Source organism: Ranitomeya imitator, chromosome 4, assembly GCF_032444005.1.
Source record: "Ranitomeya imitator isolate aRanImi1 chromosome 4, aRanImi1.pri, whole genome shotgun sequence".
NCBI classification, from domain to species: domain Eukaryota; kingdom Metazoa; phylum Chordata; class Amphibia; order Anura; family Dendrobatidae; genus Ranitomeya; species Ranitomeya imitator.
This window is the reverse complement of record NC_091285.1, coordinates 413780227-413802260: the sequence shown is the minus strand read 5'-3', so window position 1 is coordinate 413802260 and position 22034 is coordinate 413780227. Positions and strand designations below refer to the sequence as shown.

The window sequence follows — 22034 nt, the reverse complement described above, 5'->3', positions numbered from 1 at the left end:
TACAATATGCCTTGGATGAGGCCTCATGGAATGGCGGCAAATGCAGTAGCTAATTGTTGGTGAATGTGATTTTGTAGAAGAAAGGGCGCTGTTACCTTCAGACCCATGTGGATATTGCATTGTTTTGAGCAAACCAGCTGTTTCCATACAAAATTAAGTGTTGGTCTGTTAACGGAAAAACAAAATATGGCCGCTTTCTCTCGATGGAATAGACACTATAATACCACAGAGCATTGAGGCATATTTATAAAACTAAATGTGGCAAAAAAATAGAATTATTCTTACCGTTAATTCGGTTTCTAGTAACCCACCACGACAGCACACCTGAGAAAGATCCACCCAGTTGGGACAGGAAACCTACTGAAATAAAAGGACGGTACCTCTCCCTCGCTTCAGTTGGTTTTCAGAGCATGAGAGGCCCCCTTGGTTAGTATACATGGCAATCTACCACCACATCATAATAATAACAAAAAACACCCAGCTAAAAGTGTGCACCAAAGGGTTAAAAAAAGAAGGGAGGGAATATACAGGTGCTGTCATGGGCTCCGGAAAAACCGGCTACCAGTAAGTAACCTTGGTGTTTTCCTGTCTCCCATGACAGCACACCTGAGAGCTTTTTGGAGAAAGAAACACCTTAGGGAGGGACCACCGCTTGTAGCACCCTTCTACCAAAGGTAAGGTCAGTTGAAGAGGATAGATCTAGTCGGTAGTGTCTAAAGAAGGTAGACGGTGAGGACCAGGTAGCGGCCTTTGATCAATCGATACCTCTGCTTTTTCCGCCCAGGAAGTAGCCACAGCTCTGGTGGAGTGAGCCTTGATGCCTTCAGGGATCGGGGCACCACGAGAAGCATAGGATAAGGAAATGGCCTCCCTAATCCACCTAGCCATAGTACCCTTGGATACCCCATATCCCTTCCTGCTACCCTGGAAAGCTACAAATAGGGACTGAGCCTTCCTCCACTGACTAGTCAAAGATATGTACTGCAAAATAGCTCTTCTTACATCCAGTGTATGAAATTTCTCTTCCCCTGGGTTCTTGGGATTATCACAAAAAGAGGGTAACACAATTTCTTGACTTCTATGGAACTTAAGTACTACCTTCGGCAGATATGCCGGATCTGGTCTGAGTACTACTTTGTCATCAAATATTTGCGTGTAAGGAGGGGAGATGGACAGAGCTTGCAAGTCACTCATCCTAGGGGCTGATGTCAACGCTACCAGAAGCACTGTTTTAAGAGTATTTTTATCGATGATTCCTGCAAAGGTTCAAATGGACCCCTAGTTAGAGCTTCTAACACCAGATTCAAATCCCACAGAGGAACCCTTTGAATTACCACTGTTCTAGACCCACTACAAGATTTAATAAAACGGAACACCCACCTATCGGAGGCCAGATTACAATTATACAAGGCTCCTAATGCAGACACCTGTACTTTGAGCATATTAGTTGCCAACCCTAGTTGTAAACCCGCTTGTAGAAACTCTAAAATAGTACCTACAGGAGCCTTGTCCCCCAAAGGTTGCCCCGAAAAATCCAGAAACTTTTTCCATGTTCTACCATATATTCTTGATGTGACTGGTTTTCTACTTTTTAACAAGGTGGAGGACTAACCCTGGTGAAAACCCCTGCCTACTCAGTAATGCCCTCTCAAATTCCAGGCTGCCAGATGGAAGCCCTTCACTTGAGAGTGGCATATTGGACCCTGGGTAAGCAGGTCTGGAATTTCTGGCAGAATCCATGGATCGGTTACTGACATCTGTATTAGGAGAGAAAACCAAGGTCTTTTTGGCCAAAATGGAGCAATCAAAATTACTCTTGCCTGCTCCATTCTGATCTTTCTTACCACTGCCGGAATAATCGCTATCCGTGGAAACACATAAGCGAGACTGAATTTCCATTGAATTTGAAGAGCATCTACCGCGAAAGGTTTCTCTCTCGGGTTTAACGAACAGAAACGCTCTACTTTCCTGTTGTTTAGAGTGTCAAATAAATCTATTACAGGTAAGCCCCAAGCTTGCACTATCTGTTGAAACACCCGGGATTCAATGACCACTCTCCCTGCCTCAGTGTCTTGCGACTTAGGTAGTCCGCTTTCGTATTCTCGACTCCCTTTATGTGTAGAGCAGAGAGGGATAGTAGGTGGCGCTCTGCTAGTTGTAGGAGGACAGACGCTGACTTCATCAGGAAGGGGATCTCGTCCCCCCTTGGTGGTTGATATACGCAACCACTGCATGATTGTCTGACATGACTCTGGTATGGTGACCCTGAAGGATGGGAAGGAAATGTTTTACAGCTCTCTCTACAGCCCATAACTCTCTTAAATTTGACGCCTGCTGTGATTCTAGTTGGGACCAGGATCCCTGAACTGAGAGAGTCCCTAAATGAGCCCCCCATCCTGTACCACTTGCGTCTGTGGTGATGATCTGCTCTATCGGAGTTATCCACTGAACCCCCGATGCCAAATGATCTCTTACAGCCCACCATTTTAGGGAATCTTTTACCTCCAATGAAAGGCGTAGCTTCCCCTCTAAATGCCCTTTTAACCACTTTTGTGCTGATAGGACCTCCCACTGTAACTGTCTTAGATGGAACTGTGCCCATCTTACTGCGGGTATACAGGACATCAGAGAACCCAACAGGGACATTGCCTTTCTCAATGTCATTACGGGGTGTTGAATCGCAGATTCCACAAGATTTTGAATCTTGACCAGCTTGTTTTCTAGTAGGAGACAAAGCTGACTCCTGGAGTCCAGAACTAAGCCCAGAAAGGACTGAACTAGCTCCGGCGTCAACCTTGATTTGGTGAGATTTATTTTCCACCCCAACACCTCTAGCATTGCCGTGACTTTTTATTTGTGCCAGGCAGTGTGCCGCTAAATTCCCTATTATAAGGAAGTCGTCTAGATACGGGACTATAACCACGTTCCGAGAGCGGAGGAAGGACATGACCTCTGACATTAGCTTGGTAAATATTCTTGGCGCTATAGACAGGCCGAATGGGAGGGCAGCGTATTGATAGTGCCTGAGAAAGCCTTGGACAAACTGCTACTCTTAGAAATTTCTGGTAGTCCCGATGGATTGGGACATGGTAGTAGGCGTCCTTTAAGTCTATAGCTGCCATGAAGCAATGTAGGAACAAGAGTTTTATCGCTGTATTCACAGACTCCATCTTGAAGGAGCAGTTTACTACCGACTGGTTGAGATTTCTTAAATTGACAATGGTTCTTAGTGACCAGTCCGGTTTTCGTATATATAAAAAAAAAAAAAAAGGGGAATAAAAACCTTTTCCCTGCTCTTCCCCCGGGACTTCTACCAGAACTAGTTTTGATACCAGCTCCAATACCTCTGCTTCCAAGGCTAGCTGCTCTTCCGGGGTTTTTCTTTGGGGTGTTAAAACAAAAGTCTGTCGCGGTGGATAAACAAAATCTATTTTTAGGCCGTCTTTGACAATCTTCAGAGTCCAATGACTGGGGGAGATGTTTACCCAGGCTGGGAAAAAAGATGAAAGCCTTCCCCCCACCTCTGGCCTGGCGTCATTGGGAGGGCTTTTTCGCTGATGTCGAGGAACCTTTAAACATATATCCAGATCCCTTTCTGTCTCTGGAGTCCCAATTCCTTCTATCTCCCGGGGTGCGGCCCCTACTAAATTTGCCCCTCCGAAAATAAGGTCTTCTAAAGTCCACTGGAAAGAGAGGAAAACCCTTTTTCCTATCTCCTGCTTTCTCCAAAATGTCTTATAATTTTTCACCAAAGAGGAAATGGCCATCACACGGTATAGAACAAAGTCTATTCTTTGAAGGTAAGTCACTCGGGCACCTCTTCAACCAGAGAGCACGTCTAGCCGCATTGGATAAACTTGCTGCCCTAGCTGCCAGCCTTACGGAGTCTGCCGAAGAATCTGCTATAAAGGCTGCTGCTCCTTTAGCCATAGTTACATTAGTTAAAATTTCATCCTTTGGAGCTTTAGATTTCAATTGCTCCTCTATCTGCTGTAGCCAGACAATAAGGGAACGCACGACACAGGTCCCTGCGATTGCCAGTTTTAAACCCCCTGCGGTCGCTTCCCAGGTGTGTCTTAGGAATCCATCCGCTTTCTTGTCTAAGGGATCCCTTAACACGCCAGAGTCTAAGGGAAGGGATAACTTTTTAGATGATATAGCTACCGCACCATCGATTTTTGGAACCTTATCCCAAGTCTCCGAATCTTTCTCCTCAAAGGGGTAACGTCTTTTAGAAGCCAAGGGTAGATTATCCGATTTCTCCGGCTTCCTCCATTCCTTTTCTATAAGGCCTTTTACTTTGGGGTTAACTGGAAAGGTACGCTTTCTCTTTTCCTCTAGACCCCCAAACATAATGTCCTCCAGGGATTTGGCCGCTTTTTCATATTTTAGGCCCATTGAAGCTCTGACGGCTTTTACTAGCTTGTCCGTGTTCTCGGTTAGAAAGCACGGACGGCCCCCAACATCGCTATCTGAAGAGGAGCCAGAGGACCTAGAGGAGGAGGAGCAGGGAGACAATGTCAGGGGTCTCTTCCTGGATAGTTTTTTGGATGCAATCTATACAAAGACTCTTCTGCCACTGGACTGCCAACGGAACTCTACAGAGGGCACATTCCTTATTCTTAGACTTGGAGCTAGCCTTCCTCGGCGCCTGCCAAGTTAACAGAAAATGTAGCCCATTACCACCAGAGTGACATTCACGTAGATCACTCACCGCCCGCTGACCATAAAGGGTGCCGGATTCCAAGGCGGACTAGGAGCACGGGGAACATTCCTCCTGGAGGCTGAAGAGTCCTGTGACGTCCGGGCTAGGACGATTGCCGCTCCTTCCACTCGAGCGGCTATTCTTAGCACGTTGGTGAGCCGGTGAATCACCTGATAAGGGCTCTTGCTGCTGCTCCATACGATCCTCCATCTCTGGAAAGCTGTATGGAAATGAGCGACGTTCTGTGCAGCTTCACCCTTAATAAAGGGTCATCCTCAGTGCTCCCCACCTCTTCCGGTATCCGTTGCGCTCCTCTCCCCCTCCTGTACACCGCTGGGAAGCCTGTAATGCCTCCGGCGTTCATTCCATGGGCGCCGCCATCTTGGATCCGGCGCGCCGCTCTGACGTCACGCAGGCACGCCCATTCCCAGCGTGCCTTGCGCGCAACGTCAGCCGCGCGCCCAGAAGTCGCCCAGCAGAGGGGAGAGAGCGGAGTGGCAGACACAGAATGGCCTCAAGAGTCCGGACTGTGCTGGACCGACGCCCGCACGATCTGCGAACCGCACTATCATCTCCTGAAGGCCGACATACAGGCGCTCTGCCTGCGCTTCCAGTGCCGGGACAGGAGTGGGTAAGTGGATCTTCAATCAATACTGCCGTGATTTCAGCACAAGGGTTCAGGACAGGAAACCCAACTGAAGCGAGGGAGAGGTACCGCCCTTTTATTTCAGTAGGTTTCCTGTCCTGACTGGGCGGATCACTCTCTCAGGTGTGCTGTCATGGGAGACGGGAAAAACAAACTTATGGCTTGCACCATATGTGGTTTAGACACTTGTCTTGTAAAGGGACATGACTTGACAGGCAACAAAAAGTAACAAAATTGTGCCTCACTTCTCTGGAACAAGCCAGCCAAGTCCTAGGAGGTGCCAACATAGGATAGCCAGCCTTAAAACCTCATCAGCCTCTGATAAATTGGACACTCTTAAAGACTGTTTAAAGTCTGTGCAGTTTAAGAAGCAGACAGTACTGCCAGACACTGGTAATGGAAGTCATTTGTTCCTGTTTTTATATTTTGTGTAGGTATGACATCTGTTTTCTTTCAGTTATTCATCTATATGTGCAAATTGACAGTGTGTAAGGCTGTGTAATCAGTAAGTGCGGTTATTCTCAGTGCAGGCCGGTTATATGGTTAATCATCTACAAAACAAAATAGACGTTCTTGTGTAGATTTTTGTAATACAAATCATAATGCTGTAAAAAAAAAACACATGAAAAGTTAATATTTATATACAACAGTTCACCTGAAAGTCACTTTCATACTAGTTTTCCCTTTGTATAAGTGCTGGACCTCTTCTTACTAAAGCTTAAGTGACTGGAATAAAGCTGCAATACCAAATAAACACTTTCCAAAAATCCCATTTATTTAGCCTACACCCCACTGCTCTGTAAAACAAATCGGTTATTATTCCGTCTTAAAGGGAATTTGTCAGCAGGAATTCACCCACAAACTATGGCTGTAGCTTTTTCAAAGGCATGGGCAGTCATTTTCTCCATTATAAAAATCAGTTTTTTAATGGATATGCAAATGAGTCTGTAGATTTGATGCCTCTGTCCCTCCAGCTCTATTCCCAGCCCAGCTTTCCTTCCTTACAGTTGACTGATCGCTCTTTTTGCCTGAAATCACACAGCAATGAGGCTGTTGGGCAAGCAGGAAAAGCGTAGAGCTGGAGTCACAAAGGCTTTAAAATCTACAAGTAGTTCTTTAGCTTCATTTACACATCAACTCAAAGGCTGATTTCTCAGTAGTGAAGGTGTGGTTTGGCTATGGAAAAATATTGCTGGACTTGTCTTTGAGAAAGCTACATGTACACAGTTTGGTCTGTGAAATCCTGTTGACACTTTCCCTTTTAGGGTATGTGCACACGCTGCGGATCCGCAGCGGTTTCCCATTTTTGAAATGCGCAGAAACGCAGCGGTTTACATTGCGCAGCATGTCCATTCTTTGTGCGGATTCTGCTGCGGTTTTACACCTGCTCCAATTGAAAACTGCAGGTGTAAAGCCGCAGTGGAATCCGCAGGAAAATCCGCGATAAATCTGCAGGAAAAACCGCAGCGGTTTTGTACTGCGGTTTTTCCAAATCCGCTGCAGAAAAATCCGCAGTCCTCCAGAATACGTGTGCACATACCCTAAAAGCAGCATGGAATCTTACGTTAAAGAGAAAAAAAAACAACACCGCTCCTTGTTAACCTTCACGCATTGTAACATTTTCTTTAGATGTATAAAAACATCCTCAGCGGAAGGCAACAAATTTACAATGAAGAAGTAGAACCGGAATCTATCTCCGTATTCCATTCCCCTTCTATGCTCTACATGTTTATTTTATGACCAGCTATATTACAGAAATACAGGATTTCACCATTAGAACATAGATTAATGTCATGGTTTTTGTCTTGGAGGATGGACACCCTAAACATCAAACACAGTTATATTGGTCAAGATTAGTGATGAGCGAATATACTAGTTATTTGAGATTTCCCGAGCACGCGCAGGTGTCCTCAGAGTTTTAGTTTTCATCACCACAGCTGAATAGTTTACAGCTATTGGCCAGGCCATGTACATGTGGGGGTTGCCTGGTTGCTAGGGAATCCCCACATGTAATCAAGCTGGCTAAGAGATGTAAATCATTCAGCTGCGGCGAAAAAAAAAAACAATCTGAGCACTAAAAAAAAATACTCAGAGGACACCCGAGCATGCTCAGGAAATCTCAAGTAACGAGTATATTCGCTCATCACTACCCAAGAGTTTCTGGATTTCATTCTTTCCCCTACAGAAGAGTGTGAGACCTTATCCCTGAGGTTTCCTACTGTTGAAGCAATAAAGTATTATTCTGGACAAACATGTGACTTGAGAACCTAAACCTCTTCCTCTCCAGTAGATGACAATTTCCCTAAACTTCTGCGGTTTGACGTCATTCATTGTCAAGCCCATATAGTTTCATGAACCACATTCGTCTCCATCACAGCAGTCCTGTTACTGCATGTTTCCTGTATGCATAGGCCATGGGCCAGAGTCTACATTTACAGCGGCACTTGCTCCTCCATCTGGGACCATAGCTTGGGCCTGCTGACTTTGCCACAACTGATGAAGTTCTTTAAATTGCTCCACCATCTTATCCTTTAGGTCGGGATGTGAGATTTGAAGCTTTATACTATCTGCAGACCAGGAGATTTCCCCAGTGAAGATTTCAGATAGTAAGCGTGCAGCTACAGGAATAACCTACAAGATGAATGAAAACATCATGAAATGAAGTAAAATAGTTAGTAATCAACATTTATTTAAAAATGGACTCGCCCACCAGGACAACCCGATAATACCATGTTAAGGCATAAGTTGTCAGAGAGTGCTTTGGTTAAAACCCTCCTTATGAGCCCAAGCAGATCTCATTCTGTTTGGGCTTGGGCTGCCAATATACAGTAGTATTCAAAAACATGAATTAATCACAAAATCTTTATACACATGACAAGGAATGTATATAACTTCCTTATAGAAAACCAAAAATGAACATTGGGTTGTTTAAAGGGAACCTGTCACCCCGTTTTTTGAGATTGAGCTATAAATACTGTTAAATAGGGCCTGCGCTGTGTGTTCCTATAGTGTATGTAGTGTACCCCGATTCCCCATGTATGCTGAGAAATAACTTACCAAAGTCGCCGTTTTCGCCTGTCAATCAGGCTGGTCAGGTCGGGAGGGCGTGGTGACATCGCTGGTTCTTCCTCAGCTTTACGTTGGTGGCGTAGTGGTGAAGACACAGCGCGCGATCTGCGCTGTCATCCCTTTCGTCGGTGGGGGCGGCCATCTTCCTGGGGCCGCGCGTGCGCAGATCGAGTGCTCTGCTGCACGGGGCTTCAGGAAAATGGCCGCGGGATGCCGCGCGTGCGCATTAGAGATCGCGGCGGCCATTTTCCCAAAGCCGAGATGCAAACTCGGCTTTGGGAAAATGGCCGCCGCGATCTCTAATGCGCACGCGCGGCATCCCGCGGCCATTTTCCTGAAGCCTCGTGCAGCAGAGCACTCGATCTGCGCACGCGCGGCCCCAGGAAGATGGCCGCCCCCACCGACGAAAGGGATGACAGCGCAGATCGCGCGCTGTGTCTTCACCACTACGCCACTACGCCACCAACGTAAAGCTGAGGAAGAACCAGCGATGTCACCACGCCCTCCCGACCTGACCAGCCTGATTGACAGGCGAAAACGGCGACTTTGGTAAGTTATTTCTCAGCATACATGGGGAATCGGGGTACACTACATACACTATAGGAACACACAGCGCAGGCCCTATTTAACAGTATTTATAGCTCAATCTCAAAAAACGGGGTGACAGGTTCCCTTTAAAGAAAAAAAAAATAGTGTCTGCATTAATCGTTACACACTCACTATGTACTTTTTTGGGGGGGTTAAGCATTCTTGTGAATCACTATCCTAATATTTAGTTATATACTCACAGTTTTTTAGAACTGCTTCATATCTGTGTTGCATAGAGTCAACAAACTTCTGGCACCTGTCAGCTGCTATTCCAGCCCAGGATGCTTGGACTACATCCCACAATTTTTTGGCATTTGTTGGCTTCGCTTCAGAAACAGCATTTTTTATGTCACCCCACAAGTGTTCTTTCAGGTTAAGGTCCGGGAATTGGGCTGGGTACTCCAGAACCTCAATTTTGTTGGACTGTAACCAAGATTTTGCTTGTTTCCTGGTGTTTTTAGGGTCACTGTCTTGTTGAAACACCCATTTCAAGGCCACATCCTCATAAGCGTAAGGTAACATGACCACTTCAATTATTTTAATATACGCACAAACTTGTCCATGATCCCTGGTATGCGGTAAATAGGAATAGGTCCGGCACCATAGCGAGAGAAACATGCCCATATCATGATGCTTGCACCACCATGCTTCTGTCTTCAGAGTGTACTGTGGCTTGAATGTAGAGTTTGGGATCGTCTGATGAACTGTCTGCGGTCCTTGGACACAAAAAGATCAATTTTACTTTCCTCCGTCCACAAAATGTTTCTCCACTTCTCTTTAGGCCAGTTGATGTGTTCTTTGGCAAATTGTATGCGCTTCAGTTCATTTTTCTTTTTTACAGTGGGACTTTGTGGGGACTTCTTGCTAAGAGATTAGTTTCAGACAGGCGTCTTAACTCTCACAGTACTCACAGGTAACTTGAGACTGTCTGATCATAATGAAGCTGATCATTGGCTGAGCCCTTGCCATTCTGGCTATCCTTCCATCCATTCCAATGGTAGCCTTCCGTTTTCTTCCAGGTCTCTGGTTTGGCTTTCCATTTTAAAGCATTGGAGATCATTCTAGTTGAACACCCCATCATTGGCTGCACTTTAAACAGTTGCTTGGAGAGGGTAAACCTTTTAATCAAAGTACGCTGTTTTTCTGAACAATGTCTCGAAAGACCAATATTTCTCAGGCTTTCAAGGAGAAACGCATGAACAACATGTCCTGGCTTCACCCTTATATAAGGTCCACCTGATTCACAACTGTTTCTTCACAGAATAATTGACCTCACTAATTGATCTCCACATTGCTATTAGTTTGAACACACCTTTCAATTAATTATCCTAATACACAGACTCCGGAATCTGCAGATCATGAATGCGGAGGCTGTTGGTTTTCTTAGGATCTACTGCACCAACTGGTAAATTGTTTGACATGTGGTAATATAATTTATACCAAAACAGTGACTAATCTGGTCAGTCATATTGGACTGCTAGTATTTTGAACACTCCTGTTTATTTTCAACCATTTACTTGTCATATGTTTCTTCTGTAGTGGTGACAGCAAGGAAAAAAGGTATCGCTGGCTGAATCTTCGATCAAAATCAGCAGATTTCCACAGTTTCTGGCTGAGAAGGGACAACCCCTTTAATAGCCATGAAGTGAGGAAATACAGAGTTTCATGAGCTGCCAAGTATAATCTAACAAGTCTAGTACCTGTACAGTGATTAACTTTTTCTCCTTGGGTTTTCGATCTGGCCATTCCTCCCCGAAGCAGAAAAATATCTCATATGGGGGCAGTACATTAGTCTGTCCTTTCTGGCATGCAATAAGCTCTGTGGACATAAAGAAAAAATAAATTAAATCACTAAATATCAACATGTATTCTAGGCCTAAAAATAAACCTTTTACTACAGCAAAGACCGAGAGCCTGTCATTAGATTCATGCTGCCCAAAGCATGAGCAGCATGAATCAGAGCCTGGGTGCACGACTGCAGCCATGTATGGTTTTCTCTGAAATGCAGCCTTCTTCAAGTTCATTGACCGCTCCCCTCATGTATGTATACAGTGCCCGGGTTTTCAGACTGGTTTCTCTGAAACGCCGTAGTTATGTTCTGAGTCACGATACCTGTTGTTCAGGTAGTATGAAGCCAATTCCATGTTCCCTTTAAACCCTTCCCGACATTGGACGTATCCATACGTCTAGGTTGCTAGGTACTTGGAGATACTTACCGACCTTGGACGTATGTATCCAACCAGGCGATTTTGCGAGCGCTGGGTGTCAGCTGATTCAGACAGCTGAAGCCCACACTGCGCCTGGCACTTTAACCCCCTAAATGCTGCAATTGCAGCATTTAGCAAGCAGGCAGAGGGAAGAAAGCTACTCTACCCTTGGATCGTAGTGATCATGGGGGGCCAGAACGTTGCCATGGTGACCTGATGGCATCATTACTACAATCCGGGTTACCACGCACTACCAAGTTAGTTAGATCATATGCAGTGTACAATCTAAATTTGTGTCTGCAGGGCTGACAGGCTACAAGGTATAGCAATGCTCCTGCATTGCTATACCTTATAACTGAGATCAGACTGCAGAATAGTGAATGTCCCATAGTGGGAATAAGGAAAAAAAATATATACATATTGTACCCATAAATAAATATTTTTACGGAAAAAATATATATTTGATATAGCTGCGTCCGGAACGACCCGACCTATAAGACTGTCCCACTAGTTAACCCCCTTCTGTAAACAGCATAAAAAATATATACATAAGGCCAAAAATTATGCTTTAGCATACGGAACAAAAAGGGGAATAAAATGCTATCAAAAAGACGAATGTAAATAAAAATGGTTTAGCTGAAAACATCTTGTCCCGCAAAAAAAAAAAATGCTGCCATAGAGCCCAATCAGTGGAAAAATAAAAAAGTTATAGCTCAGAATAAAATGATGCAAAATTATTTATTCTATGAAATAGTTTGTGTAAAAGCGCCAAAACATAAATATAAATGTGGTATCGCTTTAATTGTACAGACCCGAAGAATAAATCAGGCTTATTAATTTTACCACATGCGAAACAGCATAAAAAACATCTTGAATTGCTGATTTTTGTTCATTCTGCCTCCCAAAAATAGAATAGAAAGTGGTCAAAAAACGTAATGTGCCCAAAAATGGTAGGCAAATAGAGCTCCATCCCTCCAGATTCTTGCAGTGTGGCTGAGCAGTACTGTACACATCCATATATGAGGTATTTCCACATGCAGCAGAAATTGTGGGACAAATTTTGACGTCATTTTTACCCATTTCCCAGTTTGAAAATGTAAAATCTTGGGCTAAAGTAAAATTTTGGTGGTAAAAATGTAATTATTTTCTTCACAGCCCAATGGTATAAAATTCTGTGACCCAGCTGTGGAGTCAACATGATCACTGCACCCCTAGATTGATTCACTGAGATTTGTAGTTTGTAAAATGATGTCTCTTATGATGGAGGGGGGGGGGGGGGGGGTTGCTGTTCTGGCACTGACATGGCCCTCTCAAACCGGTCCAGCAAAATCTGAACTCCAGTTTGGTGCTATTTTCCTTCTGAGCTGTGCACTGTGCCTCAAAACTGTTTTTCGACCACATATGGGCTTTTAGTGTACTCATGAGAAATTGCACAACAAATTTTCGGCTCCATTTTCTCCTGCTATCCTTGTGAAAAAAAAATAAAAAATTGGAGCTAAAAATATTTCTTAATTTTCACAGATCAACGTTGTAAAATTCTGTGAAGCACCAATGGGTTCCAGGTGCTCACGACACATCTAGATAGATTCCTTGAGGGGTCTAGTTTACAAAATGGTGTCACTTGTGCCAAAACAGTAGAAACTCCCCACATGTGGGGCTCTCTAAACGCAACATGACATCTGCAGACCATTCCACCAAAACCTGCATTCCAAACAACTTCCCTTCTGAGCCCTGCAATGCGCCCGAAGAGTAGTTTTTCACCACATATGGAGTATCTGCGTACTCTGTTACACTTTGGGGCTAAAATACATTTTTGGGGGAAATTTCTTATTTTCATGGCTCAATGTTAAACTTCTGTAAAGCACCTGGGGGTTCAAGGTGCTCAATACACATCCAGATAAGTTTGCCGAGTGGTCTAGTTTCCAAAATGGGGTCATTTGTGGGGCTTTCCATTGTTTATGCATAGCAGGGGCTCTCCCAACGCGACATGGCATCCGCTAATTATTTCAGCAAATTTTGCATTCAAAAAGTCAAATGGCGCTCCTTCCCTTATGAGGCCTGCCATGCGCCCAAACACTGGTTTTCTCACCGTATCAGACTGCTCAGGAAATTGCACAATAGATTTTGGGGTCCATTTATTCCTGTTACCCTTGTGAAAATAAAGAAATTTGGATCCAAATTAAAATTTGTGGAAGAAAAAAAAAAAGCTAAATGTTAATTTTTTTCTTCCACATTTCAAAAATTCATGTGAAGCACCTGATGGGTTAATAAACTTTTTGAATGTGGTTTCGAGCACCTTGAGGGGTGCAGTTTTTAGAATGGTGTCACTTTGAAGGATCTATATGACAGAAAATACCACAAAGTGACTTTAAATGTAATGTGGTCTATAAAAAAAAATTGTTTTGTAATTTTCGTTGAACAAAAAATGAGAAATCGCTTTTCAACTTTTAACCCTTATAACTTGCCAACAACAAAAAAATTATGCTTTAAAAATTGTGCTGATAAGTAGACATGTGGGAAATGTTATTTATGAACTATTTCGTGTGACATAACTGATTTAAGGGCATAAAAATCAACTTTGAAAATTGCAAAATTTTCGCCAAATTTGCATTTACTCAAGTCATATTGAAGAAATTTTACCATTATCATGAAGTACAATATGTCACAAAAAAACAGCCTCAGAATCAGAGGGATCTGTTGAAGCGTTCCAGAGTTATAACCTCAAAGCGACACTGGTGAGAATTGTAAAATTTGGCCTGGTGATGAAGGTGAAAACAGGCTTGGGAGCTGAAGGGGTTAAATGATCTTACAAATGGAGTAATAGCATTGAGTACATTTAACCCCTTACCGACCTCCGCCGTACGGCGGAGGTCGGATCCCCTGCTTTGATGTGGGCTCCGGCGCTGAGCCCACCTCAAAGCCGGGACATGTCAGCCTTTTTGTACAGCTGACATGTGCCCGCGATAGTGGCGGGTGAAATCGTGATTCACCCGCCGCTATTAACTAGTTAAATACTGCTGTTAAACGCTGACAGCGGCATTTAACCGACACTTCCGGCCATCGGGACGGAAATGAGCACATCGGCGACCCCAGTCACATGTTCGGGTGTCAGCGATGCGTCGGCATAGCAACCAGAGGTCTTGAGACCTCTATGGTTGCTGATGCAGGCTTGCTCTGAGCGCCACCCTGTGGTCGGCGCTCATAGCAAGCCTGTAATTCAGCTACATAGGAGCGATCTGATGATCGCTGCTATGTAGCTGAGCCGATCGAGTTGTCCCAGCTTCTAGCCTCCCATGGAGGCTATTGAAGCATGGCAAAAGTAAAAAAAAAGTTAAAAAAAAAAAAATGAAAAATAAAAGTTTAAATCACCCCCCTTTCGCCCCATTCAAAATAAAAAAAAAAAAAAAAAATATCAAACCTACACATTTGGTATCGCCATGTTCAGAACTGCCCGATCAATAAAAAAAAAAAAGAAAAAAGGATTAACATGATCGCTAAACAGCGTAGTGAGAAAAAAAAAAAAAAAATTAGAAACGCCAGAACTACTTTTTTTGGTCGCCGCGACATTGCATTAAAATGCAATAATGGGTGATCAAAAGAACGTATCTGCACCAAAATGGTAAAAACGTCAGCTCGGCACGCAAAAAAATAAACCCTTGCCCAACCCCAGATCACGAAAACTGGAGACGCTACAGGTATTGGAAAGTTGCGCAATTTTTTTTTTTATTTATTTTTTTTTTAGCAAAGTTTGGAATTTTTTCTACCACTTAGATAAAATGTAACCTAGGCATGTTTGGTGTCTGAACACGTAATGACCTGGAGAATCATAATGGCAGGTCAGTTCTAGTATTTAGTGAACCTAGCAAAAAAGCCAAACAAAACACAAGTGTGGGATTGCACTTTTTTTTGCAATTTCACCGCACTTGGAAATTTTTCCCCGTTTTCTAGTACCGCAAAAAACAAGCCCTCACATGGCCATATTGATGAAAAAATTAAAAAAAAGTTTTGGCTCTGGGAAGGAGGGGAGTGAAAAAAAGAGAACGCAAAAACATAAAAGGGCAAAGTCGTGAAGGGGTTAAACGGTTAATCCCATTACTGAGGGATAACCTATCCAGAATGGGGACTCTGAAATGCTCCATCGGAATATAGCAGTACCTGTGGATGATCACAATATAATACTATCTTCTATGTGTGGTACAGTTGGATCAGAGAGTTCCTAATCTTGCAATCAAGGTATAAAGGTTGTATGAAACTGATCTAAGAGGTAAATACAGCACTGGGCAGAGAAAAAAAGGGGCAAAACAAGCTAAACTCTAAATACAGTTAACAATTAAGCTAGAAACCTGAAAAAGCAACACAGGTTCATATCAACAAAGATGATGCCTCAGAAAGTTGTGAGTGAGTTGTATTGTAGTTGCATTGTAATGCTTTCAAAGATACATCTAATTATACCATTACATGGTCAGTCCTTTCCTCCATTACTGAGACATTAGTGTTTGAACTGATATGCAAATAAGGCTTAAGGACCAGTGCAGATCTGAAGCTCCTCCATTGCCGGAAATCACAGCATAGAGGGTGTCAGTCAAGCAGGAGGTGGCAGCGCTGGAAAAAATAGAGCTGGAGTGATAGAGGTTTTAGATCTTCAGCCTCATGTGCATATCAATTCAATTGCCGATTTCTTAGTGACCGAGGAACAGACTGTCCATGTAATTGCATTTCTGGCCTACTCTTTGAAAGAGCTACATGCGCATAGTTTGGGGTGGAGAACTCCTGCTGACAGATTCCCTTTAAGTAAATGCATCAGTATGGTATTCTTCATTGTAGTGCATTCTCTCAATATGTATGTACCATATTTTCAGAGGTTATTATTCTTGATTATTATTAGAGAATCCAGTATTGTAAAATAAATAAAAAATAAATAATCAGACGACAATACCGAGGTTCCAATGAATCAGGGGGGTTCTATTTTAAATTATAAAAATGAATGGATTATGCCAGAAAAAGAGGGATTTTTGGTTCTTACCGTAAAATCTCTTTCTTGGAGCCTTCATTGGGGACACAGGTAACCATGGGTATATGCTGCTGTCGCTAGGAGGCTGACACTATGCAAATAAAGAAAGATAACCCCTCCCCGGCAGTATACACCCTCCGACAGGCACCAGGCAATTCAGTTGGTGCAAAAGCAGTAGTAGGAACAAGTATAAACAGCTCAACCTATGTACCAACCTACAACAACGGCACGTTGGCCAATATGGTACAACATAAAGGGAGGGTGCTGTGTCCTCCAATGAAGGCTCCAAGAAAGATTTTACGGTAAGAACCAAAAATCCCTCTTTTTCGTTTCATTGGGGACACAGGTAACCATGGGATGTCCAAAAGCAGTCCCAAGGGCGGGATAATAAGAGTAGAGAACTAGGTCAGCCTGTTCGAGACCGCCGCCTGCAGTATCTTCCTACCCAGGCCTGCATCTGCAGAAGCCTGAGTGTGCACCTTGTAGAATTTCACAAAGGTGTGGATGGACGATCATGTTGCGGCCTTGCAAACCTGCGAGGCCGTAGCTTGGTGACGAACTGCCCAAGAAGCTCCCACAGCCCGGGTAGAGTGAGCCCTCACCCCCGGGGGAGGTTGAATGTCTTGGGACACGGTATGCCTCCAGTACCGCCGAACGGATCCACCGAGCAATTGTGGACTTAGAGGTGGGGAGCCCCTTCAGACAACCTTCTGAGACGACAAACAGAGGACCGGACTGACAACAAGGAGCAGTTCTGGAAAGATAGACTCGGATAGCTCTGACCACATCCAAATTGTGGAGAGATTTCTCAAAAGGATGAACTGGGGAAGGGCACAAAGAAGGAAGAACAATGTCTTCATTGATGTGAAATGCCAAAACCACCTTTGGCAGAAAAGAAGGAACAGGCCGAAGGACAACTTTGTCCTGATGGAGGGCCAGAAAGGGAGAACGACAGGACAACGCCGCCAACTCGGAAATTCTCCTAATCGAGGTGATAGCGACCAAGAAAGCTACTTTCCAGGAAAGAAGAGAGAATGAAATGTCCCGAATCGGATCAAAAGGCGCACCCTCGAGGGCGCCGAGCACGAGGTTGAGGTCCCAAGGATCAACCGGAGGATAATAAGGAGGTGCTATATGAGCAACTCCCTGAAGGAAGGTTCTCACCTGGGGAAGAGAAGCAAGTTCTCTTTGAAAGAACTGCAGAGCAGAAACCTGACCCTTTAGAGTGCTCAGGGAGAGGCTAGAATCTAGACCCGATTGAAGAAATCCGAGAAGCGAAGGAAGGGAAAAGACCATAGGAGATAGAGCGTTGACTTCACACTATCGGAAAAAGGCTTTCCAACATCTATGGTAGATACGGGAAGATGCCGGTTTCCTAGCTCTTATCATGGTTTGTATGACACGTTGAGAAAAACCTGCATCCTTCAGGATCACGGCCTCAACGGCCATGCCGTTAAGTTCAGAGACCGAGAATTTGGGTGGAAGAGGGGACCCTGCGATAGAAGATCCGGACGGTCTGGGAGCCTCCAAGGGACGTCCGATAACATGTTCACTAGCTTCGCATACCAGGCCCTGCGGGGCCAATCTGGAGCTAAGAGAATGGAAACCCCCTCTGATTTTATCTTCTTTACGACCCTTGGAAGCAAGAGAAGAGGAGGAAACAGGTAAGGCATCTGAAACTGGGTCCACGAGATCATGAGAGTGTCGCAGCCGACAGCTCTCGGATCCTGGGATCTGGATACGTACTGGGGAACCTTGTGGTTTGTTTGGGAGGCCATTAGGTCGACGTCTGGCACGCCCCCACCTTTGGCAAATCTGGTCGAAGACAGCGGGGAGAAGAGCCCACTCGCCTGACATGAGCCCCTGACGGCTGAGGATGTCTGCTTCCCAATTGTCCACCCCTGGGATGTGGACAGCTGATATGGAAGAGACGTGGTTCTCCGCCCACCTCAGAATTTTTGCCACCTCCATCATGACTTGCTTACTGCGAGTCCCTCCCTGATGGTTTATGTAAGCCACGGCTGTGGCGTTGTAGGACTGATGACCTACCAGCGGAGGGAGAGAAACGATCTCCCACGCAGAATGGAAGTGGATAGCGTCCACCAAGTGAGAGACTGTCTCACATCGAGAGGGAGGCGAACTGGGAGGTCTAAGGAGAGCGGATTCCTGTCCCAAACTAACAGAAGGGCCAGTTGGAGAGGGCGAGCGTGGAACTGAGCATAAGGGACCGCTTCCATGAAAGCGACCATCTTGCCCAGAACCCTCATTACAAATCGAAGAGGTAGAGGGGTAGGATGTTTTAGGACTTTGATAACCTCCGAAGAGAGAAGAATTTGGGAGGAAGACCTGAGCCTGAATGGTGTCGAATTCCATGCCCAGGAATTCCAGATGCTGGGTCGGAATCAAGGTGGACTTTGTTCGTTGATTATCCAACCGAGGCGGGTTAACGGGTCCAGAGTGATCTGGAGACTGACCGCAGTCTCAGCGAGACGGACCTTTTACGAGGAGGTCCTCGAGATAGGGGGATTACAAGAATCCCCTGATGGCCATGACTGCCGCCATTACCTTCGTAAAAACTCTGGGAGCGGACGCCAGGCTGAAAGGAAAATGTTGGTCCTGGATCGCGAAACGAAGGAAACTTTGGTGCGGAGCACAAATCGGAATGTGCAGATACGTATCCCGAATGTCCACAGAGCCCAGAAATTCTCCCAGTTCCATGGAAGCGATCACAGAGCGCAGAGACTCAATCTTGAAATGCCAAATCCGGAGGTGACGGTTCAACCGTTTGATGTCCAAAATCGGGCGAAGAGAGCAGTCTTTTTTCAGAACTACAAAAAGATTTGAGTCAAAACCGGAAAACCGCTGGTTGGAAGGTACTGGGACGATTACCCATGAGGCGAGAAGAGAATCGACAGCCTGGAAAAGCCCTGGGACATGGGAGGGCTGTTTGGGTGGACGAGAGAGGAAAAAACGTTTACAGTAATGAATATGCGGCTCCACCCCTATGGGAGGTGGAGCCGCATATTCATGATTGTAATGGATGGCCCCACGTAACCGCTCATACAGTAGAAGGTGTGGCCAGGACAGGAAGCAGCGCCAGCCAGCGAGGGAGCCAGGTGAGTATTTTAAGAACAGCAGGGGGGGAAGGAAGGGGGGGAACACAGGGGGTGGGTGGGGGGTGGGGTCATGGATCTTTATTTTAAACACGATTATTCATATCTTCTTTACAGCAAACGCTGCTGCAGGGAAGATATGAATCAGCACCAGTGGGGGGGACAGCGCTTACAGTAGCGCGGTCTCCTGCACTGCACACGGACAACGTCCGTGTGCGGTACGTGTTTTACATGGACCCATTGACTTTAATGGGTCTGTGTAATCCGTGCGCTCCCACGAACACTGACATATCTCCGTGTTTGGCACACGGAGACACGGTCCGCAAAAAATCAATGACATCTGCACAGATGTATTGATTTCACTGTGTCTACGTGTGTCAGTGGCTCCGGTACGTGAGGAAACTGTCACCTCACGTACCGGAGCCACTGACGTGTGAAACCGGCCTTACCCAGGCGTCGTTGACCACCGATAACCAAGCCTATGTGAACAGAAGAAGAATGCCTCCCACCCTGGAAAGATTTCCAGGTGGGGGTGAGCCGTCATTTGGAAGAAAATCTGTGGTCGTGAGAACCGGAAGGTTTGGAGGGGCGGCTTTTAGCTCTCCAGTGAAGGTTAGGCCTGAATGAAGGCTTCCTTCGCTCCCTTTGATTGTAGGACCGGTCTTGCTGAGGTGCACCGCCTGAGGAGGCGAGGGAGTGAAGGGGGTGAAAGGACTGGGGTCCCCTTCTATTGAAGGGGCGCCTAGGCTTGGATTGCAGTAGAGAGGTGCTCTTACCGCCGGTGGCGTCCGAAATCATTTGGCCTAGCTGCGCGACAAAAAAACTGGAAGGGCAGACCTGTGAGGGATTTTTTGGAAGCGGGATCTGCGTTCCACGCCTTCAGTCAAAGGACACGGCGAATGGCGACAATATTGCTGTTTTCTCTTGCGGAGCAAGCAGCCGCATCCAGAGAAGCATTCAGAAGGCACTTTCCAGCCAGTGAAATCTGATCTGCTAAATCTGCTAACTCCTGTGCAGGAGCCGAAGCTACAATACCTCTGCCTAGGGTCTTGGCCCAGGTCGACACTGCTTTCGCCACCCAGGCAGAGGCGAAATTGGGACAGAGAGGCGCCAGAAGCTTCAAAAGCGGATTTGGTTAGAGCCTCAATTTGCCTGTCCGTGGGGTCTTGAGAGACGCTGCGTCAGGTATGGACAAAATTGTCTGGGAGAATAATCTGGACACAGGCGGATCTACCTTAGGAGATTCGGACTATTTGCTAACAAGGTCTGAAGCAAACGGGTATAAAATGTCCAAGCGTTTTCTTCCTGGAAAGAGAGTTTGCCAGGGTGTTCCCAGTGTCTAGACGTAGTGTTGTCAAACTCCTTATGATTGGGAAAAACACTAGAAGGACACTTCTTCCGTTTGAAAGAAATGGAGATGTCCTGAGAAGCTGCCTGTTCCTCCTTAAGATCGAGCGTTTGAATAATAGCTGAGATAAGGCTCTCAACCATATCCTGCATCTCGAAAGTCTGATCTGCATCTGTCCGAGTCAGATTCCGACGGAGAAGTTACATCTGACCCAACGTCCGCCTGCGAGGAGGGGGAACGGGTAGAGAGGGGTAATCCGGCTGACGTAGTGGGATCCGGAGAAGTAGAAGAACTAGACAGAAAGCGCTTTCTGGTTCTTTTCTCAAGTCTGCCTCTGTGAGGGTCTTGGACAGGTGCGAGCGAAGCGCTGTACGGAGCGTTCGTGGCACTGGTGGCAGTAGTCAGAAGTGGAATACGTTCTAGTACCTGAACCAGGGACGCAGATACTTTAGTCAGGTCGGAGACTGACAGACATTGCAGCAGCCCACTCCGGGAAGGGGGGGAAGGGGGAAATCATCCCGAGCAATAGGAGCTTCCTGAGGGACGGACATGATGGAAGGACTGCAGGACGTGCAGAAAGGCGATGGCTGGCCTGAAGCCCACTTTTTCTTACAGCGGGCACAAGCGTAGTGAATCACCGTAGGTATATAACTGGGGGCCCCTGCGGGGTTGGGCATAGGTAGAGTATAAAAAAAGGGACCTGAACCAATATGCCAGCAGGCGATGCTGCTTAGGGAGATACCAGCTGGGGATAGAGTATAGCAAGAGTCAACAGACCTGTGCGATCAGCAGTTGATGAGAAAGAAACTGTGTCCCGCACTTTGTTCTTGTAGGCACGCGACGCACCGGAGGTATGTGGCTGGAGTGGCCGGAAAGTGTGGGCTGTAACGACTTGCTTGAGCAGAGAGCGCGCCGAAAGAGATGGGCGTGGCCGGCTGAAGGGAAGGTAAGAGCCTGATAGGCAGGCGATGTAAAGGGGCATGGCCCGGAGGAGTGCGGCTAATACCAGCGCTGGGCTGGAGGGGAGGCATGTCCAGCGCTGTAAGCTTCAGGCAAAGGGGAAGGGTGGGGGGGGGGGCTCCGGGGCAGAAAGTGCCAGAAATGAAGAGCCGAAAGGCGCACCTGCTACCTGGTAGTCGAGGATCGCGTCAGGAGCCCTTGGGTAGTAGGAAGGGTCCTGGAAGTGAGAATCCTCCTTCCCGCACCATACCAGGGCACAGAAGACTGTGTGAACCCCTTAGAAAGGGGGGAGGTCAAAAAAGATGACCAGCGTCTTCCTCTCAGCCCTTTCCGAGGAGAGGGATGAGGGGGGACAGGGCAAGGACTGGCCACCAAGATTGTCACCCT

At 45.9% G+C, this 22034-nt stretch overlaps 1 protein-coding gene across 1 annotated transcript in view; it reads right to left on the bottom strand.

Annotated features, from left to right (window-relative positions):
* Positions 1-5917: 5917 nt before the first annotated feature.
* The window catches only part of IRF5 (interferon regulatory factor 5), a 58995-nt gene continuing 42878 nt past the window's right edge, over positions 5918-22034 (bottom strand). The window contains exons 8-9 of the mRNA XM_069765429.1: positions 10709-10827; positions 5918-7982 (exon numbers count right to left, since the gene is read on the bottom strand). Of these exons, the coding sequence (XP_069621530.1) occupies positions 7737-7982; positions 10709-10827 (365 nt within the window). The 3' untranslated portion in view covers positions 5918-7736. The remainder of the gene's footprint in view (positions 7983-10708; positions 10828-22034) is intronic.